At 34.4% G+C, this 25,993-nt stretch overlaps 4 protein-coding genes across 6 annotated transcripts; 3 read left to right on the forward strand and 1 right to left on the reverse strand.

Moving 5' to 3' along the window:
* Positions 1-334: 334 nt before the first annotated feature.
* Positions 335-2,520, forward strand: LOC122600648. The gene has a single exon (XM_043773398.1). It carries the CDS (start codon positions 425-427, stop codon positions 2,369-2,371), a length of 1,947 nt encoding a protein of 648 aa, XP_043629333.1. The 5' UTR covers positions 335-424; the 3' UTR covers positions 2,372-2,520.
* Positions 2,521-7,581: 5,061 nt separating this feature from the next.
* On the forward strand, positions 7,582-8,896 carry LOC122602138. 2 transcript variants are annotated; one of them, XM_043774865.1, is made up of 3 exons: positions 7,582-7,931; positions 8,126-8,282; positions 8,374-8,896. In XM_043774865.1, the coding sequence occupies exons 1-3, from the start codon at positions 7,761-7,763 to the stop codon at positions 8,400-8,402; spliced, it is 357 nt and encodes a 118-aa protein (XP_043630800.1). In that variant the 5' UTR covers positions 7,582-7,760; the 3' UTR covers positions 8,403-8,896. The 2 variants fall into 2 exon arrangements, with proteins under 2 accessions (XP_043630800.1, XP_043630799.1); XM_043774864.1 differs by having other exon boundaries at positions 7,610-7,931; positions 8,126-8,896.
* Positions 8,897-10,474: 1,578 nt separating this feature from the next.
* LOC122602403 lies at positions 10,475-11,504 on the forward strand. 2 transcript variants are annotated; one of them, XM_043775093.1, is made up of 3 exons: positions 10,475-10,681; positions 10,775-10,801; positions 10,878-11,504. In XM_043775093.1, exons 1-3 carry the CDS (start codon positions 10,508-10,510, stop codon positions 10,911-10,913), a joined length of 237 nt encoding a protein of 78 aa, XP_043631028.1. In that variant the 5' UTR covers positions 10,475-10,507; the 3' UTR covers positions 10,914-11,504. The 2 variants fall into 2 exon arrangements, with proteins under 2 accessions (XP_043631028.1, XP_043631027.1); XM_043775092.1 differs by having other exon boundaries at positions 10,775-11,504.
* A 2,584-nt stretch (positions 11,505-14,088) lies between these two features.
* LOC122600968 lies at positions 14,089-15,097 on the reverse strand. The gene is made up of 2 exons (XM_043773746.1): positions 14,773-15,097; positions 14,089-14,518 (listed from the first exon to the last, which is right to left on the reverse strand). Exons 1-2 carry the CDS (start codon positions 15,016-15,018, stop codon positions 14,240-14,242), a joined length of 525 nt encoding a protein of 174 aa, XP_043629681.1. The 5' UTR covers positions 15,019-15,097; the 3' UTR covers positions 14,089-14,239.
* Between the last annotated feature and the right edge of the window lie 10,896 nt (positions 15,098-25,993).

Genomic DNA, 25,993 nt, shown 5'->3' on the forward strand with positions numbered 1-25,993 from the left:
TTGAAAAGATATTAATCATTAGATCAAAATTAAGGGTTTGAGATTTAAAAATAAGCATTAAATGTTAGTCATTAATTTCAATCTAATGGTTATAATCTTCATAATTTTATCCCTCGAGTTGAGATTAATTTGAAGGCATCTTAATCCAATAAAAAAAAATATCAAATTAAAACACACTAAATAGTAAAATTCCTAGTGACTTGTCGATCTATAACACAAAAGGCATAATAGTAATTTACACATGATGGGTCCAATTCCCACAAGGCTATGACCGTTACACTATGCTTAAAAAAACAGCCAATATATCATCACCTTACATTTATTGCCACCATATTTTCCTTCTATTTTTTTCACTCTGTACTACTTCCATATTACACACACATACACTGACAATGTTTATATAACAAATACCACCAATCAATCAATGGATTCCGACCGACCATCTCATCATCGCACCGGCGACCTCTTCGTTTGTTTCACGGCCCGAAACCACCACCATTCATCTTCCATGAGATCAATCTTGTGCTCAAACAGATCCGGCCCACGTGACCCGCCAATTTCACTAACAACTTCTTTAAGTAGAAGACTAAGAACCAACCGGAGCGTCAAAGGCGCCGCTTCTCCGGCGATGTTTCCTACCACCGGAAAGAAAAGATCCGGTAATGGGTTTGATAACCCAGAACCATCTTCTCCTAAAGTTACTTGCATTGGTCAAGTTCGGGTCAAGTCCAAGAAAAAACTGGGTAGAAAAAAACAGGGGAATCAGCAAAGATTGAGATCTTTATCAAGAAGACATAGTACTGGTGATGTTAGTTTTAGAAAATTAGATCATTCTCATGATGGGTTTTCAAAAAGTGCAAAACTTGGTGAAAATTATCAAATGGGCCGGTCAAAAAGTACTAATCTTGGGTCAAATCAAGATTTGTTTAAAGAACAGAGGAATAGCCATAACTATAGTCAAAAATGGGTTCATTTGCCTTTAACTATTTGTGAAGCTTTAAGGGCATTTGGGTCTGAGTTTAGTTGTTTATTTCCTTGCCGGAGTTCATGTTTTTCACCGGCGCCGGAGAGAAAACCGGCAGAAGAAACAGGGGAGGTGGGTTCATGCTCTGTTTCTGGGTCTTGTGCTAGGCTTTTCACAAGGTGGTTAATGGCTTTTCAAGATGGAGATGATGGTGATAATAGGAGGGATAGTCAACTAGTGGTCAATGATGAAAATGAAGAGGAAGATTGTAATGAGGATAGTGAGTTTATGGTGTCAAGAAGACATGTGTTTAATGATTTGGAGATTGTGAATAATAGAATTGAAGGGTTTATAGATGAAGCTAGAGTTAGTATTTGTATACCACCTAAAAATGCTTTGTTGTTAATGAGATGTAGATCTGATCCTTTGAAAATGCAGGCACTTGCTAATAGATTATGGGAATCTACTAATGGTCAAAGTGATGATGATGATGAGCAAGATAATAATGAATATATTGTTGATGAGTATGAAAATGATGAAATTTCACAAAAAAGGTATGATTTTTATGAGTCTAGAGAGAATGTTGAAGTGTATCAAGAAAAAAAGGTGAATCAAGATCAAGAAATTGGAGAAAGTAATGATGATTATGAAGATGATTTTGTGACATTTTTTGGATCATTATTTGAAAATGTGGATGGAGATAATGATGAAATGTTGGATGGTGAAGGATTGTTTGATACAGGGGATGAAATCCAAGAAAGTCAAACAGGGGAGTCAAACATGGAAAAAGTCAAAGACTTTGGAGGTAAATATGATGAAGAAGGGGAGTCCCAATATGGAGAAAGATCTAAAATGGCGGAAGAAACGGTTGACAAGTCAAAGGAGAGGGAGAGTGAGGAGTTAGAGAGAGAAGGGTTGCCGGAATGTTTATTGTTAATGATGTGTGAACCAAAGTTATCAATGGAAGTGTGTAAAGAAACATGGGTATCAAGTAAAGACTTTTTCCGGCGACCATCTAGCCGGAAGCCGCCACCTCCGCCGTCTTTGTTGACGGTCAGCAAAGATGGTCAAGGTAAGTCAAAGGTGAGTGATATTAGTAGCATAGATACTCTTGAAAGTGCTAAACATGATAAACATTTGGTGTCGGCGGGTGTGGCGGCGCCGCCACTTCAGCCTGGCCGGTCGTCGTGTTCATTACCGGTGGCGCCGTCTATGGCGGAGATGCTAGAAGAGAAGCTAGTGAATGCGGTAGGGTATGAGCCATTTGTTTTGACTAGATGCAAATCGGAGCCAATGAGGACGGCGGCGGCTAAGTTGGCTCCAAATAGTTTTTTTTGGAAAAATAGGAAGCTTGAGCCGTTGCGCCGAGCTTCGTTCGGGGTCGGCGCAGCTGGGTTAGGGTTTTAAAATGGTTTTTAGTGAAGTCAAATGCAGATAAGATAAACAAAAAGACCGAAGTGTGGGGTAGTGTAAACAGTTTTAGCACTAGGTGGGGTTGGCCATGTTGTACATTGTATTGGAAATTTTAGTTCATAATACACTTATTTTTAGTAGAATAATCTTGTGTACTAAATATTGCATTATTTGGTTATTGGATTGTCATTGCACACAAGTATGCGATGCAAGGATGTATGCAACTATGCAAGCGCATATTTATATATGCTAGAAATGTCACATTTAGGCTAGGATATTGATGGTTCTTGGTACTAGTTTACTAATAAATTGATGTTTTCTATTGTACTTGTATTTTCTACGAAATCGATGAGATTCCTGTAAAATTCACCATGTTTGTGAGTATTAGAACATCTTTAACACAAGCCTCACTTCCAACTTGTTAGCCTTGGTGTGCCGCTGTGCCGTACTCCGGCTAGATGTCAGCGTGTTGGGTGGTGTTTGTGGGTGTGGTGGTTCCTTGTTTGTGTGACTGAATGTACGTGTTGTGTATATGTATACTTGTATGTATGTATAATAAATGTTGATTAGCTTTGAGCTAGCAGCATTAACTCTAACGTATTCGATCTAACTTATAAGATGTACACCAAGAGTTATATGTAATTTAAAGGAAAAACCTCCTGACGTGTAACTCCGAAAATTCGAAGCTTGTAAAACCGAAGATGACTCACGAACACGTCACTTTGAAAAATCGAACCCGTGACCCAGGGTAAAATATAGAATAACTCGATCCTATTAATCTAGTTTTCACCGTCATAGAAACGGTCTAACTTACCTAGATTTCCACACAAGCACCAAGGAGCAAGAATACGGAAGTATCGTTTATGTGGTTTTTAACATGCTAAATATAAAAAGGCAGTTGGTGCAGAAAACAATGTGGAAAATGCAAACAGGCAGGGGTAGACAATCGAAGAAAAGGTGATTGCGAACGGATCAAAAGCTGTTCGAACCCACAATAAAAGCAAAACAAGAGGGGAACATTTTATAATGCTCATAGCTTAGTTTCATGATTTTGAAAAGCTAGTCCTTTCTAATCAAATTAATTTCAACAGTGACAAAAGTAAGCGAAGAACCATCCTTTTGGAAAACGATGGACACCCAAATAAGAATATGGATATGAATATATTGGAATATGTAGATAGCGATTTATCTTCCTTGAATTATACAGATTAAGAATAAAAACCTGTATTTACATAATTAAAAAAATAAGAACTATAAACTTATACTCATAAAAGAATTCTAGATAAAAACAAATTTCTTTTTGATAATAACTTCTTATGTTATATAGATTATTACATATTCTCTACTAAAATATTGATAACGATACAAAGTTGTTTAACCAAAAAGTTAGGTTTTTTGTTTCTCGTACACTATCATAACTTCCCATACATTATAACAATTGAGGTTTATTCCATACTTAAATACAAGTGATCGACGTACATATATCCCACAACCTTAAATTAATATGGTTCCTTCTTAGTTCTTAAAGATGCCAAGACGATTGGGTAAGTACGTAATTAGGCAACATCAATAAAATTAAACTGGGCCTAAATGGGTTTATGTAATCAATATGGGCCAAAAGGAGTAAGTTGCATTAACTTGGATTGGGCTACTATATACGGTTTATGTGTAATTTATACAGTATGAAACTATGAATTGCCAATTTATATACTAATATTTTATTGTGTTGTACACTAGAGCTACATAAAAGAAGTCCCGATTATTAGAGTGAATGGGATCTTCCACCCCGGCGTCGAAGCCCAACTCGTTCCATGCGATGTACGGAAAACGATTATCCACAGCTGAGAAGTCATAATCAACAAAATAGTCCAAAATTAAGCAAAAGTAATATCTTGTCCATCTAAAATAATTAAGCAAAGGTCCATATATAATTCTTAAACGTTAAGCATTTACCAATACGTATATTCAACCACATCTCCCACAATCGACAAACCACATGTCATATTATATGAATGCACTATGTCTTTTCTATGTACACTTTCTAAGCTTCCACCAATGTAATACGTATTTCGGTGATCATATTTAGATAATCTCGATACCAAATTAGGGGGGAAAACGTATCATCATCGCGCTCCCAATTGATATCCCCACATTGATCAAATTTAATTAAAGTTAACCTTTAGCGAACAAATTTCTTATATCTATTCGAACCCATTTCATCCGGTGGATATCAATATAGATGAACAAATGGACTTGAATGGATACACATATAGATGATCAACTAATACAAATGTGAATATTATGTATCTCAGGTGATCTATATCCGATTCATTTTAAACGTAGATGATAAATGATAGGAAGTATTGTGAAAGGAAAATAAAAAGTGACCCCTCCTATTTTGTTAGATTGTGAGTCCAAATATATATTAAAAAATACTTTATGATCTATCAATATTGCACACACATTGAAACAAAATGCTTTGACCATTAAATTTCTTGCAAAATTTCACATGTGCTCATCTGACAAACATAAGGACTTCTGCAATTGTCCTTACTTTAGTACGTCCAATACTTTCTTGTGCGTTGGTGTCGTATTGTCACTTGGAATCCAATTAGTTGGTTCTTTTTTATTTTTTATTATCTTAAATTTTATAGAATTAACGTTTTTCTTCCTGTTACTTTGTTTTTCTCTAATGATATCTTGATAAATTTTGTACGATTTTCAGAATGTTAAGCGGCCGAGCACCAAGTAAATTCGGTTAACATGTGAATTATTTATTCAAAATTTATTACCAATATAGCATGGTACCTGCACGTTGCAGCGGGTACCATTAACATGGCGCAAATGAAAGAAAAAGAGAGAGATATAGAGAGAGTTGTGTGGGTATAAATGAATACAAATGAAAAAAAGAGAATTTTTTTAATGAAGGGTAGTTTGGACATAGACAAGCTACCGTCGCATCCATTTCATTAGGAATTGATGATCTTTTAGCCCCCATGTAACTTTCAACATGGGGGATTTTTTTTATGTAGTATAGTCGTATAGATAATGTGATGGCATTATTATTATACCATATCCATATGTATTTAGCCAATGTGTAATGATTACAGGTAAATTGTAAACTCCACAAGATTTGTCGAGTAGGATTGCAAAATTTTATAATTTCTTTTTAAAACAGCAAGTTAATCAGTAGTTATTAATCATCATTCGAGACAATTCGAGACAGTTACGTCTGGTTGGAGAGCTAGTATCAATTGGGGTTAAATTGGGGTTATTGTGCAATAAACTAGTTCCAACTTTTCATCTGAAAATAAGGAAGTATACAACCAATACGAGCAAACAATTAACTAGTTTGGCCAAACCATTGATTGGACCAGAAATATATATCATTTGGGGCTCCGGTTTCTAATATCTCTTATTTTCAAGATTTTCCATATGTTGAAATGTATTAAAAGAAATTACCATGTAGTTTATTCCAAATTTCACATGTCGGGTTTGAAATTAAAAGTTATATAGCCTCAGCGACTATGTTAATTGTTAGTCAAAATATCTCAATTTCGCTTGGTAAATACTAACTAATCTATAATATAACTGAAAGAGAAGGTTGGAATATACTTGACACCCCTAATCCCCCTCTTTAAGCCTAATCCTCTCTCTTTATTAATCTTTTATTATTATTATTATTTAACATTTAATTCTTATGTTATTGTTATTATTATCTATTTTAATTTAGTTTGTTTTTCATTATAGGTTTGTTATGATTTCTTCTTAAAAAAAAATAAGACCACATTAGCTAAACTTGAAGCTCTTAAGCTAACACGTGTTGTGCATGTATAGACTGTTTCGGAGTGGAACAACAACAAAAAAAATCAAAACGTCCGAGATGGTTTTTATTGATAAATTGTTATGTATTTTCCAAATTATATACTTGTTGCAAATTTTTTATTTAACTAAATTTGGAAAAAAAAGGTACATTGGAATCAATATATATATATATATATATATATATATATATATATATGTTAATTTTCATATGTATCCTCTTTAGCTTTCGTATTGATTAAGTTGTGATATTGGTATGGTTGCTCGAATCATATTAAGCTTTGATTAATCTATTTTGAAATTATCCGTCTAATGAACGGGTCTGAGCACTATATGATATAAATTGATTTCCCTTTTTCGGTTCACGTACGCATGGCAATCGTGACATCGTCGTAATAATTATTTTGACTATTATTTGTCCTTGCATAAAAGATATAATTACAAGACAAGTTGGGTAAAATAGTAAAAACCTTTTATTTGAAGGTGTATGATGCATTCATATGGTTATATTTGACAAATTAAGGAAATAATAAATAACTAAAATAATATATATAAAATATGAAATAATGATATATGGTGCACCTACTTCATTAGAAAATGAATAAAGCCATCCTTGATGACTTGTACCAAAGTAAATCTAAACGTTTTCCTTAGTTCATACGCCGTTTTAAAGAAATCAATTCTAATGAGGCTGCTATCATATTTCAACCAACCCAGCCTAAAGCCAAAAGGTTTGGCTAGCTTGACTAAAGGATTTACATTTTTCTTTAACCATCGTTAATATATACGAGTATACCATAAGAGTTATGTGGTTTATACCGTTGACGACGACGACTTTGGACCCCGACATAACTAAGCTGTTAGACATAATGAGGAGCCATTGGAGGAGTTATGTGGTGGTTAAGGGTGACCATGACAACCCGATAATTTCTGTAAAACTCTATATTTTTAATATTATTTTTAAGTATTTATCCAATTTTATGGTAATTGGCAACCTCAGACTAGTAGTATAATTGAACTTTGTAGTTTAATTTTACACTTATTACTATCATGAAAACTGTTCGGGGTGACCCTAAAATAAAAATCTTGGCTCCGCAAAAACTCAACATTAAAATACCAAATCGAACATGACCTACAAATGAATAGTGCTAGCTATTTGACCTTAGTTATATATATATTAAGAAGAAAAGACCATAATGGAGGACGTGACTTCAAATAATTAAGCAAAGAAAGAAAGATAGATTATTAATATATATATATAGTAGTAAAACTTTTACTATATATGTTTATTAAGTTCAAAAGTTAGGAAGAATAAACATTTTACAAGTGGTGAAAATGACTCCATGTGCATGCTGCAATATCCATTAACCCAATTTCCCACCAAATCTCATTGAATAAGTCAAATCTCATTTTCAATTACCAACACCCTTTTAATAGACCATTACTAGTATATGCTACATTAATCTCCTTCAATCCTGATCACTTCAAGAAAAGAAAGAAAGAAAGAAAGAAAGAAACACACACTTGAGCTAGCTAGAAGAAAAGATAAAAGTAAAGAAATATGGGATGGTGGAAGGAAGAAAAGTTGGATTTAATCCTGGTGCCAGTTGGGTTCTTAATCATGTGCATCTATCATCTATTCCTTCTCTATAGATACCTCAATTGCCCTGAAGTCACAGCAATCGGCTACGAGAATCATAACAAGAAAGCTTGGGTTGAAAAAATGCTTTTGGTAAGCTGATCTCAGAAAAGTATTGGGAGTCATCTCTGGCATTCGTGTAGTTTAAAAGTACCAGTATATATAGTTTGTCATTCTAAAAAAACATGTATATAAGAAAAGCCCAAATACGCCTCATATTGATCATTACTGAATTTATTTTCTCTATTTTGTTAATTGGTTATGTTTTTTTTGTTGGCTTGATGCAGCTAGATGCAAAAGACAGAGGATTTGCAGTAGCGGTTCTTAACGGTCATTTATCAGCCTCGACTTCACTAAGTTCAATATCTCTAGTTCTATGTTCTCTTATAGGAGCCTTACTAGGAAGCTCATCAAATAACATTCTTACAAGCAGTTTCATATTAGGTGACACAAGTCAATCCACTAGCACAATCAAATACATATCGATTTTATCATTTTTCTTACTAGCTTTTGCTTGTTTTGTACAAACTACAAGACACTTTGTACATGGGTGTTTTCTTATAAGTATGCCAACTGGTGATGTGCCCGTTGATTGCATCCAAAAGGCGGTTTTACGAGGAAGTAATTTTTGGGCGGTTGGATTGCGAGCACTTTACTTTGCGACCACTTTGCTTTTATGGATTTTTGGCCCGATTCCTATGTTTGTTGGTTCGGTTGTCGCAGTGGTGGTTTTGTATTGCCTTGATATCAATAAAGAGCCCATGATTCAGTATAGTACAAACAAAACTGGGAATGGTGGTCTTTTGAAGAGAATTGGGCAAGAGTTATCCGAAGTCGTAGAGGTCTTTGAACATCATGGAAGGCCGTAACACATTCCTTCGAATCTACTTCAGAAAATCGAGTAAACTGAATGGAGATTAAACCTCTCTCTCTATATATATGTTATTGGCTAACTTTTATTTTTATAAATTTGTTGATTAATTTTAAGAGGCCTTGTAATAGTGAATGAGTATTGTAGCTATTATGTTTGTAAGAGAACCATCATATTTGCTGCATTATTTCATGTTCCTCCTAGATCTGATTTCCTTTTACATATTGTTAATTAATACGAAGAGTTGGCCACTAGCCGCCACTCTCTTGTAGCAACTTGGGTTCGAATCTTGTCAGAGGCAGAATTGAATTTAAGTGGTTGACTTACCTTGACACTATCTCTGCTGGGCTTATGTGGGTACCAATTTGGTACATGAGATCAAATGGTTCATATTAATCTACTGCTTTTTTTATTATTAATTAATTATTTTCACTACGTAGATAAATGTCCAAATAGTTTATAATAAAATAAGCATAATTATTACCATTGTTAACATATAATAATAGCATTGCAACTGGATCTGTATCTTAATTGAATATTAGCTGAAGTAAGACTAAAGACCATAAGGTAAAGGTTGAAGGATGTTACATGTTATGTTGTATAGTAGTAATTAGTGTAACAAGTATACAAGTCACTTTCTTTTTTATTTCAGCTTAATTTATTGGTTAGTTGTATGTGTATGTAACTAAGGCGTAAAATTGCAATTTTTCAATCACGAATAGAGCTTTCAACTGCAACTTCGCGTATATCTTGTGCGTTTTGCCGTTGATCAAGTCAATATGGTATCAGGGCATAGCAATGGAGATTTTTCATTGACTGTGATTTTGATTTTATGCTTTGGCTTGATTGTTAGTTTGATTGATTGCTGGGTTTTCTTCGCGGTTGCCTATTGATTTTGGTCACGGTTTTGTATTTTTGGGTTGGTTTAGGTCTGGTTTTGTGACTAAAATAGTGCCATCCACATGTCTGACTTTTAGTTTTCCAAACTTTGACTTGTTTTCAAAACAAAAAAAACAAAAAAACATGTAAAAGGAAATCGTATTGGGTTGTGGGTTGACTTGATGACCCAAACACCCAACCCAAACCCAAACAGAAAAGGTCAGTCTTGTAGGTTAATGGGCTGAGAATACACATCACTAATCCGGTTTCTTTCAAGTTGGTTTGTGTATTACTAGTTGGTATTGCCTACTCTAACAGTGATTGAAATTGACAGTACTTGCAAGATATATTGTATTCTTAAGTTTAAGCATTGCTCTTTCTATCGCATAAATGTTCCTACCTTGAATTATAGGTACTTCGACTTGTATCAATGGATAACCAATCCATTATTATCGGTCCCTCAAGGATTGGTCTCACGACCATTATAAAAGAAGGTAAATCACATAATACTATAACTAAGGAGACATGTATCCAAAACTAAAATTTGAAATAAGTAAACCTTAAAACAAGCATGATGTTTCCTCTGCTCATTAAACCTTTCAACAACTCAAGATGTCAATTGTCAACTATTAAATAAATTTGTAATAACATGTATTGATACTCAACCCTTTTATTTAGGATGGAGGAGCCTACCAAAGCCTATAATAGTATAATCTAACAAACATGATTAATAAACTTTTCCAAGTTGGGAATATGAGTATAATGACTGCATGTGAACTGATTAATGAATGATTGCAAAGATCCAACTAATTACCAAAGTCAAACTCAACATCCCATATATAAGCATATGCCATGTTCACCTCCCTCATCTCATCTCAACAAACAATAGCAAACAATTTAGAAGAGAGAAAATAGCAGGATGGGGTGGGTATGGAAGGAAGAATACTTGGATTTGATTCTTGTGCCATTTGGCTTCTTTATCATGTGTTTCTATCACCTCTTTCTTCTCTACAAATACCTAAAATGTCCTCAACTCACAACAATCGGCTACGAGAATCATAACAAGAATGCATGGGTCGAAAAAATGCTTCTGGTAAGCACTTGTGTTCATTGCAAAATCTGTTATTATGCTTTGCCATTTTTGTGCTCTAAATGAACTTGACTTGACTTATCATTGATGATGCAGATTGAACCGAAAGACAGAGGAATTGCTGTAAACGTTCTTAACTCTCAATTGTCAGCTTCAACTTCCTTAAGCTCAATTTCGCTAATTCTATGTTCTTTTATAGGAGTTGTGCTTGGAAACTCATCCAATCATTTTCTAACAAGCAAATTTATTTTAGGGGACACAAGTAAATCCACTAACTCCATAAAACACATTGCAGTTTTATCTTGTTTCTTACTAGCCTTTTCTTGTTTTGTACAAACAACACGGCACTTTGTGCATGGTTGTTTCCTTATAAGCATGCCCGTAGGTAATGATCCAGTTGAGTCAGTTAAGTGCATCCAAAAGGCTGTGAGAAGAGGAAGTAATTTTTGGGCAGCCGGATTACGTGCACTTTACTTTGCAACCACTTTGCTTCTATGGATATTTGGTCCGATTCCTATGTTTGTTGGTTCGGTTGGTACAGTGATGGTTTTGCATCTTCTAGATATGAATAAAGCGCCATTAATTCGGTATGGTGATAATAGTTTGAAGAAGATCGAGCAGAATGGTACTTCTGCAGTTGGCACTCTTGAACACAATGGAAGGCCATAAAGAATTAACAAGACAATAATCTGTGTCGTGATTAGCTAGTGAAGGCCATAAGTATTATTGTGTTGATTTTAATTGTAACGGTAAATTTGAGATTATTAATGTTATGTCATGTTCATATATCCAGCTCTAATTATTAATGTTATGTCATCTTCATATATCCAGCTTTAATTCTAGAGGGAACCGGTTTTAAGAGCCACTGTCTCTAGTCTTGGAAACATTTTTGCTCACGTCGGCATTTGAACTCTAGACCTCAAATAAAAGTCCTACCAAGTACTAATCCATCAATTGATGGTTGACATTGTTAATATTGTGTTGATTTTACTCACTATTTTCATAGCCATTATGTTGATTTTACTTTACAATATCCATATATAGCCATCTTTCAAGTTGCTACATCTAATTCCCAAACTTTATGCTTCCGCTGTCCCATTTACTTTCAATTTTTTACTTGTCATAAAATGATTGTCGATTATGATATATATACATTTATTATCCATATATAACTTTGTTTTTGTTGATATTGATGCTAAAAAGTAAGACCAGACAAGTACGTAGTCAGATATAGTTATTAGGATTTTCAATATATAGTTAATTTAAATGATGACATAAGCGAAAATCAATTGAATGAAATTGGACGATTTAATTGGTTAATAAGTTTAACTGTCTTATAATATATATTAAGATTAAGATTAAGATAAGATTATATGCATTCGGATATGGATAATAACTCAGTATGCAAAACGATTACTTTATTTAAAGAGTGACTTTAAAGTAACAATTAACCAAATTCATTGTTCCGTATTTCAACAGATGAAATGTGAATTTAAAATATGGTAAGAAACAAAAAATGTAGCTTAGTTCAAGACTGCAAGTCTTCAAGATGAGTAGCAAACTAGCTAGCAATGTTATTGGGTCGGGGGATTGTACCAGCAATGGGCTCGCATAAATATGCTTTGTTATGAAAAAGGCTTTTCTTGGTGGGCAATTAGTGCTCTCCTTGCGAGACAATTAAGTCACAATTGCTATAGTGTGATGGATTGTCTATGTGGAACTGTGGAAGCTGTATATCTTGCTTGTAATTGTTGATTGTTACTACATAAGTGTTAGTAGTGATTTAAGTAAGCAATAAGAATTATGTATTGGTCATAGATACATGTTTGCTTATTTAAATTGTATTATGTTGATCGAGGTGCTTTGTGAGTTAGTAGTATTTATAGTTATTTATATTTATTGAAATATATGTTCAACAATCCGACAATGGAATTGAAGTAGAAAAATATTACCTTTAACATACCATATATAACTATTCTTTTTTCTCAAAATTATATAATACAAAAATCATGAATTACCACAGTTAAGTATATTGTTCAAATAATTGTTTTACCTTTCAATATTATTTAGCTTAAATTAAGAATAACATAGTAAATTAAATCTATTCATTATTTCTATTATTATTTTTAGTCATATACTAATATATACTACCCGTATGATTTTATAATAAACTAAAATACAGTAAGGAAATGCCATATAACTTTGGAACACGGTAGATCGAATTATGATAAAAATGAGATAATGGACTTCACAATCACATACTATATCCCATCAAACCCACAAGCGGTGCACAAAGCCAAAAGGTGACAAAAATCCATGTTTCGGCGCACATCTGGTCATGCATAACATGTTTTTATCTTCCTGAAAGATAACTTCATATGAAAACCAAAGACAACTTATTAAATGTGGGGTAGATTAATCGTGATAATTTGTGGGGTAGAATAACAGTGACTGCGCAATATGGCGGTGGTTGTGGCGGAGATAATGTAGTTAAGGAGATACATGGTAAACCCAAAGAAGAAGCAACAGGTCCAATGATGAACACCTGCATGATTAGCAGACAAAACACCAAGATGAAAAAGATGCTATTTACTTGTACTTCATATTGTGGAAAAATGTAATTAATTAAGTTTGGGTTCATTTATGTAGAAATTGATAGTTGAGGGGGCTTTATGTAAAATGTTAAAAGGTTGTTAGGAGACGGTTAAATACTTTGTATTTGATTCATTTTTGATTAAAAAAAAATAACAATCTTTTTCCCTCTTAAATTCTTCCCCTTCAAATCTCTTTAGTAGTGTAGGGTGACTATTGATGGTGTAAGCAACGTCGAATAATGTAGATAAATGATATAAAATTAATTGATATAAAAAGTTAATGTAGATATTTAAATGATAAAAAACCAATAGTATAATTTTAATCATTAAAACAATTTTCTCGTCTCAAAACATATAAATTTCTAGATGGGTCTTTCTTTTTCATTAAGTTAATATAGATAGTCGGTAGGGTTAAAATTAGGGAAATGATAATGGTACCATTTATTTTAATTAATGTACTATACATATGCAATACTGGTTTGTATAGCCAGATGTAAATTTTATACTGTGATACATTAATCAAAACAAGGTACAAACATCACTTCCCTTAAAATTATGTCATGGATGAATGGATGTTGTTCGTATAGTTTGAAAACATGTGGTGAATAAATTTTTGTTCTAAAAAAAGAAAAAAGAAATGGAACATTCAATGAATAGAAGAACAACTCCAGCCAAGTTATGTATCAGCACTGGCTGTCGAGAATAGCAAGTAACAATAAACCGACCAAATTTAACTACAAATACTTCGAGAAACCTTTTAAAACATAATATAATATTATTCATCATCATGTTAAAATATTAAAACCCAAAAAATCATAACAAAAAATATTTACGGTTAGTGTCATATTTATGAATTTAACCGGATCAAACTTATGATTTGTATATCAACATGTTTTGGTGTAGTATATATAATATAATTAATTAATGTACTCGATTAATTAAGGCGCCTGGTATCCTGAACATATTATTAACATTCTTGATGCACATTAAAAGCAACTGCTCTTGCCCAAAACTTGATTTGTGCCTTGATGTCTTCTGATAAACCTTTATCAGCCCATCCCCCTGGAATTGTTGGTGGACCACCACTCATGTTTTTACTGCTACTCATTTTTATGTTGTTTTTGCTTCTTGATCTCTCTTTCATACTTTCATATTTCCTCATGTTACTAATCTTTTCTTGATTATTTACTTCGAGGTTTTGAGATGGGTATCGCGGTAAACTCGAACTTCCTGTCATAACCGCCTTCTGCATAAACAAAAAAAAATCACTTTAATTAATCATTTGGAAAAATGCAAAATATAATTAAGTTAGCCAAATAAATATTTTTTTATGTAACAATGATAACAATACTCAATCCTGTCAAAAAATATTTTGAGTGTTACACAATAATTAAATATTGTTGTTGTGTGATATTTCAAATATTGTTATCGCATAAATATGTTCATACTTTCGTGATTTATCAAATTATATATATATATATATATATATTTGATGTTTACCTTAGTGATTTGTTGAGGAGCTGCGGCCATTTGAGAAGAGTTAAGGGAGGCTTGCCTAATCAGCCTTCCCATCTTGAACTCACTCTCTTCATCTTCGATATCGTCTTCTACATGAACGTTACCAACTGCGAAAGCCGGCATAGACGATTTCCGCGTGAGATAATCACGACTTTGGTTTCTCCTTTGCGACTCATTCGACATAGGTTCTGTTGTGTTAGTGTAGAACAAAGTAGTGTGTTGCTCCATATATGAGTTGGATATATTGGGGTTGTTTTGTTTTTTTACACTTTTTGGGTTGTATTTAGGGAAAGAGGCGCTTTTGTCAACAAATGTATTACAAATGGCACCGAATTTATATGCGAAAACATATGGGTATGAGATTTTGAAAGCTGTCAACGGCGATGATTGTGATTGGAGGAAGCAAGTGGACCATGTGGGTTGGAATTGTTGGTTGAATTATAAATATGAATATCCTTAATATATGTGGTGTCTACTGTCTACTACTCATTGTTTTAGTGAAACAATTATATATGGTTCTCTTGATTATTGGTCTAAGATTTATTTAATCTAGAAGATTGTGTTAAAGCAATTTGTGCATATGCAAATACTAAAATCTTTAATAGTTTAGTAAATTTGTTTCGTCTACGCAAATGTATTAATTATTTAACTATTTAATTTATACAGTTTTTTTTAACAACGAATTAATAGTTAACAGTTAGCATTTAATGTAAAAACCGATACACATATATACAAATAAGGTTCTTGTAAGTTCATGTATTCTTACGATAATTTGTTCGTAAACATATGATAGTTATTCATAAACATTTATTCTTTTATTTTCATTCATTTGTATTAATATAACATTTTGACATTCTTTTTAAACTATTTATAATTCTTAAATTTTTTTTTTGGATTGTTTGTAATGTTTAAGCTACATCTTAAAGTTTCTAGCTATATGTTAGTTAAGTTGTGATTTGTTTGTGTTTGATTACGTTTATCCTTGTTTGTTTACGCTCATTTGTGTTTATTGATTATCACAAACCAACAAACATGAAAATGATTTAATTTATCAAAAAAATAATTTGAAGTGTGGATGGAATATCACAACGGTGAGTATGGACTATGGAGTTTAGAACCCGACCTCACTCTCAATATATATAGAGTAGGAGGAAATAACGCCAATTAACTCGTCAAAAAGTACGACAATTAATAAAGATAAATTTTGCCCTTCAGGATTTGAATTCATTTCTTTTTGTATTTAGCATAGTTGTCAAAACGCAAAGAGTTCAAATAGGGCGAAGGCGAGAGGCGCAAAAAAAGCGCACGTCCGGAGAAAAAAAAGCGCACTAAGTAAATGATTATAAAATATTTATATATAGTGAAAACTAATAGTAAAAGAAAAAATCAAATGTCATTTATAAAACCAAATATCATTCAAAAAATACAAACTTTTCAACCAAAAACTTCAAATTATTAGACTATGGTCACTACTCTGTGTCTTCTTCCCCCATTTTATATTTTCTATCTCTTCTTTTATCTTCTTAAACAACTATGGTCACTCATTTTGGCCGGAAAACATTAGATCTAGCCACGATTTGGCCGGATATTGAATGATTTAGTCGAATGTTGACCCATTTAACCAATTTGATCGCCATTGACTACCAGAGTTGACCGTTGTTGATTGCCTTTTTTATGGTCGACTTGGGCCTAGAGTTTCAGGCGCTGGAGGTGCACCTCGCCCGCCTTTTACGCCTAAGCGCAAGAAGCGCTCGCCTTTGACAACACTGGTATTTAGGTTTTCATAATTAGAAAAACTTTTCTTTTCCACTAGACTATTAACTGAAGGATGATTGATAACACTAGGTATACAAAAATTGTATCTGTATTTTTAGAAAGAGAACATTCAGGATATACCTTAATTATTTATATTATGTTATATAGTATTCTATTATTATTATTATTACTCGTATATGTTTTCATAGAAATCATTAATTGAGGTGGCAATGTGGATTGGTTGGATGGAATAAAGGGATTGGGTGATGCCAGCAAACCTCCCATGTTCTTGATTCTTTGTTTATGGACTTCAATGAGTTCAATCCTGTCATACTTAAAATGCAAACTAATATACTATAGTCTATAGAATAATGGAATAAAAATGTCACCAAAACAATAATGGCATAAATGATTTGCAATTATGTATTTAAGACGCATCATCAAATGATTTGCAATTTGTAACGACTTGGGCTCTACATTTCGTAGTATAGAGTACGTGCAAAACCATTATACAGTGAGGTATTCCCTAATGTCGAATACCAACTAACTGTTAGAAAAAAAAAAAAAAGACGCATAATCAGTTTAACAAAAGTAGAACCAAAACCGACCAACTTAAAAATGTATGTTAGAGATAAGAAAATGGTTGTGTGGGGTTATATAATTAGTATAATAAGTACTGTAACATAATTTCTTATTCATATGCCTATATGAACCCAAATTATGTTATAGCTATAACTATAATTAACTAACATATTACTCGTATATGTTCACGGTAAAGAAAAAACGAAATCACTGGATGAATCACGAAATATAATCTAATCGGAATGATATCAGTGTTGTTACTTTTTTTGTAGCACCAAACTAGATGTTGTTGCATCTATTATAGTAATTTAACTTAATTTATATATCTAAAAATTAACTTAAATTTTAAGAAATTGACACATGATTTCTACTAAATCTCTTTCCTAATCTTATATCTTAATTTGTACATATGTTTAAAATGATTTTTAAACCTATAAATTAAGTTGATTTATCAACAATAATTTTAATAACAAATAACTTAACCAAAACCAACCTTTGATCCTTTTTTCAGTTTGAGTCATTAAAAATACAATGCAATATAAATTTGATTACATATGTCAAAATCATTATGTCTAGTTTAAATGTTTGTATATGAGTGCAGTGATGGACCACTTGCACTTTGATACCATAAAAAATGTGGTCTGATAAAACATACCAAAAGTCAAATCACATGGAAAACAAGGCTTGGCACTTGACATAGCCATATCGAATATAACTTCGAACAGATGGTTGTAGATCATAAACAATGTCTGTCCTTCACAGGCATATATCCTTCGATACGTCTCACCCTTCGATACGTGTCATCCTTGTAATTGACAATTCGATTCGTACCTGTCACAGCATAGTGAAGTTTGTATAGACGACTGATTAGCCATGTAACAAACATCTCATGATCACTTGCCGGATGTACTTTGTCCAACGTATGTTTTTGTGCATCTAAAAGGCATTTGGACGTACTTAGCTACATGTAGATACCAACAAATTAATTTTATTTATCAAATATGCGTAATATATATTTGACATTTTTTTAAAAATGATACTAAAAATATATTAAAAATACTAGCTACTACCAAGTAAACACAACCATCCGATTAAATACATCCATCCGATCCATAATGAATAACAGCATATATTTGACTGTTAGAAACTACAAAAAACAAATGATGGAATTTATAGTTTCAATGAATTTTATGGTCAAACGATTCATGAGTCAAAGTGACGAGGCACTCAGGTTTTACCCATAAGACAAAGGTTTAAATCTTGTAAAGTGCAAATTCATACTCTATTCATTTCTAGTTTTGTTGGAGCCTAGAGGGTTTTTCCTTTGACATTGTTGCTCAACTTGTGGTAACGAGATTTGGTTTAGACAACCCACAATTCACTGTTGAGTTTGGACCTCACTATTCGACAGCGAGGGGGTTTGTTTTTATTCGAAAATACCTGTCAAACAAACAAATAAATTTTATACTGCATGAATCAAACGGATTCGCAGCCCTATTATATTTGTTAGTTCCACCCTAAAATCAATCTCTGATGTGTTTGTTCGATCATTTTTGTTCATTGTAACATTTTTATGGCAGATGAATTATGTTGTACGTTTTATTAGGTTTTTATGTTTTGGGTACTTAAACTAATAACATTACTTATAATGTATTATGTAAACTTTGATAACGTATTGTATGAACTTTGATATGATGAGTGTGAATACTTGAGATTTAAAATTGGTGATGACATCCTATGTAGCACCGAAACAGGTACAGTAAAGGGGTACGGGAACGATACGGGAACAGGGAACGGTAAAACTGAAAAATCAAGGATACGGGTACGGCAATAAAATACATACAAATATAAATTATATCAATTTTTTATAGAGAAATACTTAAGACTTGAACGATTATGTATAATTGTATAATACATGCTTGATCAGTGATCATTCATTGAATGTTTAGTGTTTAATAATTGGTTTTGGATTAGAAAAAATTTAATGTTGATCAAATTGTATATAATATAACTTGTCTGGGTTTGGGGAATAGAAAAAGTTCATTAAAACCTTGATATTAATTAGAAACCGTATGGGAACTTCAAAGAAACGTTTCGGTATATGTAGAAAATTCAAGGGAACGTTTCATATGTGTTTCGTACGTGGAAACGTTTTCATGGAGTTTCGGAAATGGGTACGACTACCTGTTTGAAGTTTCGGTGCATCATAGATGACATCTCTAAGATTTGATGATCTATTTGAATAAGACACGTATCAATAAATTTTGATAATTAATAAGTATCATTTATTAATTTTGAAAAAAAAAAGTTTTGCTAAACAAAGCCCTAAGGGCTTTCGTTAAGATGCATTAATTAGTTGTAAACTTACTATAAAATTCAGGGAGCCGGTATTTAATATGAAAATGTACAATTTTTTTATGCGCCTTAAGTGATACCCTAAGGGCTTCCTTTAACATTTTCCAAAAAAAAAAAAAAAAACTATAATAAATAACATACAGATTATTATTTTTTTTACTAACAAATGTTAGTTTTATTCAAGTTATAATTCTTATTAGAATCCAGAACCTTTAAAGAGGCAAAGACTCTTATCTTTCTTTTAAACCAATACACCAAAAGCTTATTAACATACACGCGAATAAGTACTTGTGCGTTGCGGCGGTAACATGGTGGGGTGATATCTAGGTTATAGAGTGTGATATGTCATAAAGTGTGATTAGGTCATACGAGTTGATATGTCATAGAGTATGATAGTCAAAAGTCTTAGCCGTACGGGTTCCGTCTTCGGATTTAAAAATTCGTCGAAACTATATCGAATGACATCTCTAATGAAAAAGCATGAAATTTTAAGAACACCCATATAATTTTTATAATTTATCGATGTACGGTTTTTGAGATAAAAGATTTTGAATAAATTGGAGGAATAAATGATTTATGGAGGATAGGAAAAAAAAATTATTGGTTGAGATTTGAGCAGAGAGAAATGGTATTATAGTTATTTTAGGTAAATATTTTATATATAGGAGGGACATTTTGGGGAACTACGTAAAATAAATATTAAAAATTTAAGTTCAATGTTGAAAATTTAGAGGAAATCTGTTTTATCTACTACTCATTTATAATGATTATTCACCTCCCTATTTTAAGAAAGGGTTAGAAAATAGTTAGATGAGAAATTACTAGATTGCCTTTAATAAACAACCCTTAAGGAAAGGGTTATTAGATATTACCAAAATTACCCAAAGTTAGATGGGAAAAAACTATATCTTCTTTTTTTTACCTAACCAAACATGATAAAAGATAGAATTCATATTCTATGCCCAATAAATTATAGAGAATTTCATGAACCACACACCCTTTTAAAACTAATCTTAAATATGAAACCTTGGATAGGATTTTGGTAAATTTTGGATACTCAAACAAACAAAATAAAGCAATAAGAAACATCATTAGAATGAAGGTACTGTAAATTTTGGATATTCAAACAAACAAAATAAAATAATAAAAACAATATTAGAATGAAGGTACCTCATCGCAAAACATTAGCTAAAAACAATGATACAGATCCAGATATAGCAGCCCAAGTGGGAGACAGCCTCGAGCCCACTGATGAAAGTGGCTAGAACCGGCCCACAAGTTATTAGCCCATTCAACCATTGAAGATAATAAATTTAGTTATGTTTTCTTGGTCGATACTTTATTCTATTGTTTCCATGTTTACTGTTTTGTTTTCCTATATATATTGTAAGACTCTTTTGGTTGAATGGTGAATTGAAGTCATCGAAAACTTTTGTTTAACAAAGTGTTATTACTTACTGATCTCGGTTGGCCGAGATAATCCACTCCGACGTTGGTAACTTGGTTGGCCAAGTATCGTCGCCGCTAGGTTTTTTTGGCCTAGGTTTTGTTCTTTGCTCGTGGATCCGCATCAAACAATCTCAAATTATAACGTGTCACTTGTTCTGAATTAAAATGTATTGAAACCGATATACGACGTATCATTTACTTGTTCTGAATTAAAATGGTTACATGTACGTCAATTACCCAATTTCTTTAAACTTTCTGTTATATTTGACATCCATATTAATTAAATGCACGAAAAAGTGGTACCAGAGCCCAGGATTCTCAGGATGTCAGGAAGGGATCGTCGTCCACATAACCGTCGATTCGCCGCCGGAGGCAACGGTGAAGAACGTGATCCTCGCGATGCTGAGATAGAACACCTCCGTCAACGGATTCACGAATTGGAAACTAACCCTTTTGCTAGGTTTGAAGAGGAGGGTGGAAGTTCAGAAACACCATCCATTGTGAATGAATCTGAAGATAGCAACTACGATTTTGACAATTTTTTTGCCCGGGGGCCCTGACAGCAACGTACCCTACCCCAGCAGCAACCCAGATCACCGCGGGGGCAACAACATCAACATGTTGATCATCTCAGATCTTTGGGTCTGCGAACTGAAATCCTTGAGTTTGAAGGACGATTACAACCCGACGATTTTTTAGATTGGCTTCAAACTATTGAACGTATATTTGATCTTCGTGCTATCCCAGACAACCTGAAGGTAAAACTCGTCGCTATTAAATTAAAAAAATCTGCCTCATTGTGGTGGGATCATGTTCAAAATAAACGTTTTCGAGAAGGGAAACATAAAGTTGAAACTTGAGACAAGATGAAACGAATTCTGAAAGCTAAATTTCTTCCTATTACATATAAACAAGATGCATATTTGGACTATCAAAACCTTAAGCAAGGTTCCCTTACTGTTGAAGAATTGATTAGTGAGTTTGAGCGCATGCGAATGCGTTGTGGAACAGACCAAGATGACGAACAGATTATTGCTCGTTTTTTGAGCATCCTACGACGGGATATTGCGGATGTGGTGATATTACAACAGTATTATTCTTTTTTTGATGTCAGTCGTCTTGCCTTGCGGGTTGAAGAACAACTAAACTACAAGAATAAACAATTAACTAAATTTCCAACAACCTCCCGACAACCCACAACAGCTCCTCGGGTTGACACACCCAAACCGAACCCAACAGTAACTCCATCTGTCCAGGCAGGGACATCACACGCTCTGAGATGTTTTAAGTGTCAAGGTTTGGGCCACCTTAAACGAGATTGCCCAAACAAACAAATACTTTCTTTTATCGATGAGCCTGCACCAACTTATGATACAGAGACGGAGGAGGAACCCTCTGAAATCATTTATCCTGATCGAGGTGAAATTTTCGTGTCACGTCGTTTTCTTAACACCATTCCATCACCATCTGATGATGATACAACATGGCTTCGCAATAACATAGTCAGAACACAGTGTACATCAAAGGGCAAAGTGTGTATGGTCGTTATTGATGGCGGAAGTTGTGAAAATATGGTGGCCACCACCATGGTTGAAAAACTCAACCTACCCACCCAAGTACATCCTGACCCATACAAACTTACATGGCTGAAGAAAGGAAACTTGTTACAGGTAACTCATAAATGTTTAGTTCACTTTTCCATTGGCAATAAATACACAGATGAAATTTGGTGTGAGGTGATTCCCATGGACGCATGCACATTCTTTTAGGTCGTCCATGGCTATATGATCGGCATGTCAAGCACGATGGTTTTCGTAACACATACTCTTTCAAAAAGGACGGCCTCAACATTACTTTGGCTCCGCTTAATCCACGCGATGAACCACCACAGTCATCGACAAAGTCTGATTTTGTAGGTCTCACGAAACAGCCAACCACCACACATGTGCTCGCTTTAGTGGTGATGGAAGCAAATCCAGAACCTTTGGAATTTCCCGCGTCGGTGCTACCACTTCTTCATGAATTCGCGGATGTTTTTCCAGATGATATTCCAGCAGGACTACCTTTGATGCGTGACATTCAACATTGCATCGATTTTGTTCCTGGTGCGAGTATTCCAAACAAACCAGCCTACCGCATGAACCCAAAAGAATACGCAGAGCTACATCGCCAAGTGACTAAACTTCTGGACAAAGGCCTCATTCGAGAGAGCATGAGTCCTTGTGCGGTTCCCGCTTTACTCGTTCCAAAACCAAATGGTACTTTTCGAATGTGTATTGATAGTCGTGCAGTAAACAAAATCACCATCAAATACCGATTTCCGATACCACGTTTTGACGATCTTCTTGATCACCTAGACGGGGCTACATTATTTTCTAAGATCGATTTGTGGAGTGGTTATCATCAGATTCGTATGCGGGTTGGGGATGAGTGGAAAACTGCATTCAAAACACGTGACGGACTTTATGAGTGGATGGTTATGCCTTTTGGCCTATCAAATGCCCCAAGTACTTTCATGCGTTTAATGAATCATGTTTTCAAACCTCTAATCGGCAAGTGTGTTATTTATTTTGATGATATTTTGATCTTTAGCAACACCTTGGAACAACATTTGAGTCATCTTCGCGAGGTTTTGTTGATTTTGCGAGCTCAAAAATTATTCGCCAACAAAAAAAATGTCAATTCTTGTCAGAGGAAGTCATTTTTTTTTGGGTTACTTGGTGTCGGGAAATGGCCTACGCATGGATCAAAAGAAGGTTGAAGCAATTACAACATGGCCGCCTCCGACGTCGTTCCATGAAGTGCGGAGTTTTCATGGACTTGTCTCTTTCTACAGACATTTTATTAAAAGTTTTAGCACCATCATGGCACCAATTACAGAATGTTTGAAGAATAGTAAGTTTTCTTGGTCTACTAGTTGTCAGTCTGCTTTTGAACTTCTAAAGAAGTTTGTTACAGAGGCTCCTGTACTCGCCTTGCCAAATTTTGATCATGTGTTTCAAGTGGAGTATGATGCTTCTGGTTTGGGGATTGGTGGTGTCTTAAGCCAATTGAACAGGCCGATCGCATTTTTTAGTGAAAAGTTCAACGAAACAAGAAGTCGTTATAGCATATATGATAAAGAGTTTTACGCGATCGTCCGAAGCCTTGAATATTGGAGACATTATTTGCTTCCCCATGAGTTCATTCTCTATTCTGATCATCAAGCATTAAAATTCATTCATGGGCAGGCTAAGCTTAATCCACGACATGCAAAATGGGTTGAAACTTTGCAAGATTTTAATTTTGTCATCCGTCACAAAGCCGGCAGTGCTAATACGGTCGCCGACGCCCTTAGTCGTCGTCCATCCCTCATGATCTTGTCCACCATTCAGGTTGCCGGTTTTGCACCTCTCAAAGTATTATATAAAGATGATCCCGATTTCCAAGCTATTTGGGAAAATTGTAAGGTTAGTCCGTTTCGTAATTATGTTCAACGTGATGGTCTGCTCTTTAAAGGGAATCGTTTGTGTGTTCCTTTCTCTTCATTCCGGGAATCGATTATTCTTGAATGTCATTAGGGTGCTTTAGCAGGTCACTTTGGCAGGTCAAAAACCGTCTCACTAGTTACTAAGCGTTTTTTTGGCCAAAGCTTGTACATGATGTGGTGAAAGTTCTCAATCGTTGTCGCACTTGTCGTCTTGCGAAACTCATCACACTAATCAAGGGTTATATACACCATTACCCACGCCGTCCGGGCCATGGGAAGATGTTAGTATTGATTTTGTCCTTGGTTTGCTACTTACGCAACGCAAGAAAGACTCTATTATGGTTGTTGTGGATCGTTTTTCTAAAATGGCTCACTTTGTCCCATGTTCAAAAACGTATGATGCTTCAGAGGTGGCAAAGTTGTATTTTTCTGAAATTGTTAAGTTACATGGGATACCAAAGTCGATCACGTCCGACAGAGATGTTAAGTTTGTGGGCCACTTTTGGCGCACACTTTGGAGAAGGTTGGGGGCCACGCTGCAATTTAGCTCTTCACATCACCCGCAAACAAACTGAGGTCAATAACCGTAGCTTGGGTAATCTTCTTCACTGTCTCGTAGGTGATAACAAAAAGCAATGGGATCTTACACTCCCACATGCTGAATTCGCATATAACAGGTCTACTCATAGTTCAACCGGGCGTAGTCCTTTTCTTGTGGTTTATGGGCGTAATCCGTTTACACCCCTTGATCTTGCACCATTGCCGGAGGTTCAGAAGTATAGTGCAGAAGGAAGTGATCGGGCATAACAAATCAAGTTGATTCATGAACAGGTACGCGACCAGATTACTAAGCATAATTTGCAATATCAAGCTCGTGCCAACAAACATCGCAAGAGAGTGGTTTTTCAAGTTGGAGACCTTGTCTGGATTTTCTTGAGGCGTGAGAGATTTCCACAGGGACGTTTTGCTAAGTTGCAACCACGTGCTGATGGTCCATTCCGTGTTCTTGAGCACATTAATGACAATGCCTATAAAATTGATTTACCAGGTCATTATGGCATCTCGGCTACTTTTAATGTTGCTGATCTCGCTCCTTATGTTAATGACGAGCCTTTTGACGATGACTCGGGGGCGAGTCGGTTTTTAGGGGGGGCGGATGATACGGATCCAGACATAGCAGCCCAAGTGGGAGACAGCCTCGAGCCCACTGATGAAAGTGGCTAGAACCGGCCCACAAGTTATTAGCCCATTCAACCATTGAAGATAATAAATTTAGTTATGTTTTTTTGGTCGATACTTTATTCTATTGTTTCCATGTTTACTGTTTTGTTTTCCTATATATATTGTAAGACTCTTTTGGTTGAATGGTGAATTGAAGTCATCGAAAACTTTTGTTTAACAAAGTGTTATTACTTACTGATCTCGGTTGGCCGAGATAATCCACTCCGACGTTAGTAACTTGGTTGGCCAAGTATCGTCGCCGCTAGGTTTTTTTGGCCTAGGTTTTGTTCTTTGCTCGTGGATCCGCATCAAACAATCTCAAATTATAACGTTTCACTTGTTCTGAAATAAAATGTATTGAAACCGATATAC

This window comes from Erigeron canadensis, chromosome 5 (genome assembly GCF_010389155.1).
Source record: "Erigeron canadensis isolate Cc75 chromosome 5, C_canadensis_v1, whole genome shotgun sequence".
In the NCBI taxonomy this organism is placed as follows: Eukaryota; Viridiplantae; Streptophyta; class Magnoliopsida; order Asterales; family Asteraceae; genus Erigeron; species Erigeron canadensis.

What these genes read in the sequence shown, in the direction of transcription:
- LOC122600968 (XM_043773746.1), bottom strand. Translation starts at nt 15,018, where the DNA reads ATGGAGCAACACACTACTTTGTTCTACACTAACACAACAGAACCTATG. An exon ending in CTCCTCAACAAATCACTAAG is followed by an intron (nt 14,519 to 14,772) that starts GTAAACATCAAA and finishes TTGTTTATGCAG; the next exon opens with AAGGCGGTTATGACAGGAAG.
- LOC122600648 (XM_043773398.1), top strand. Translation starts at nt 425, where the DNA reads ATGGATTCCGACCGACCATCTCATCATCGCACCGGCGACCTCTTCGTT.
- LOC122602403 (XM_043775092.1), top strand. Translation starts at nt 10,508, where the DNA reads ATGGGGTGGGTATGGAAGGAAGAATACTTGGATTTGATTCTTGTGCCA. An exon ending in GGGTCGAAAAAATGCTTCTG is followed by an intron (nt 10,682 to 10,774) that starts GTAAGCACTTGT and finishes TTGATGATGCAG; the next exon opens with ATTGAACCGAAAGACAGAGG.
- LOC122602138 (XM_043774864.1), top strand. Translation starts at nt 7,761, where the DNA reads ATGGGATGGTGGAAGGAAGAAAAGTTGGATTTAATCCTGGTGCCAGTT. An exon ending in GGGTTGAAAAAATGCTTTTG is followed by an intron (nt 7,932 to 8,125) that starts GTAAGCTGATCT and finishes GGCTTGATGCAG; the next exon opens with CTAGATGCAAAAGACAGAGG.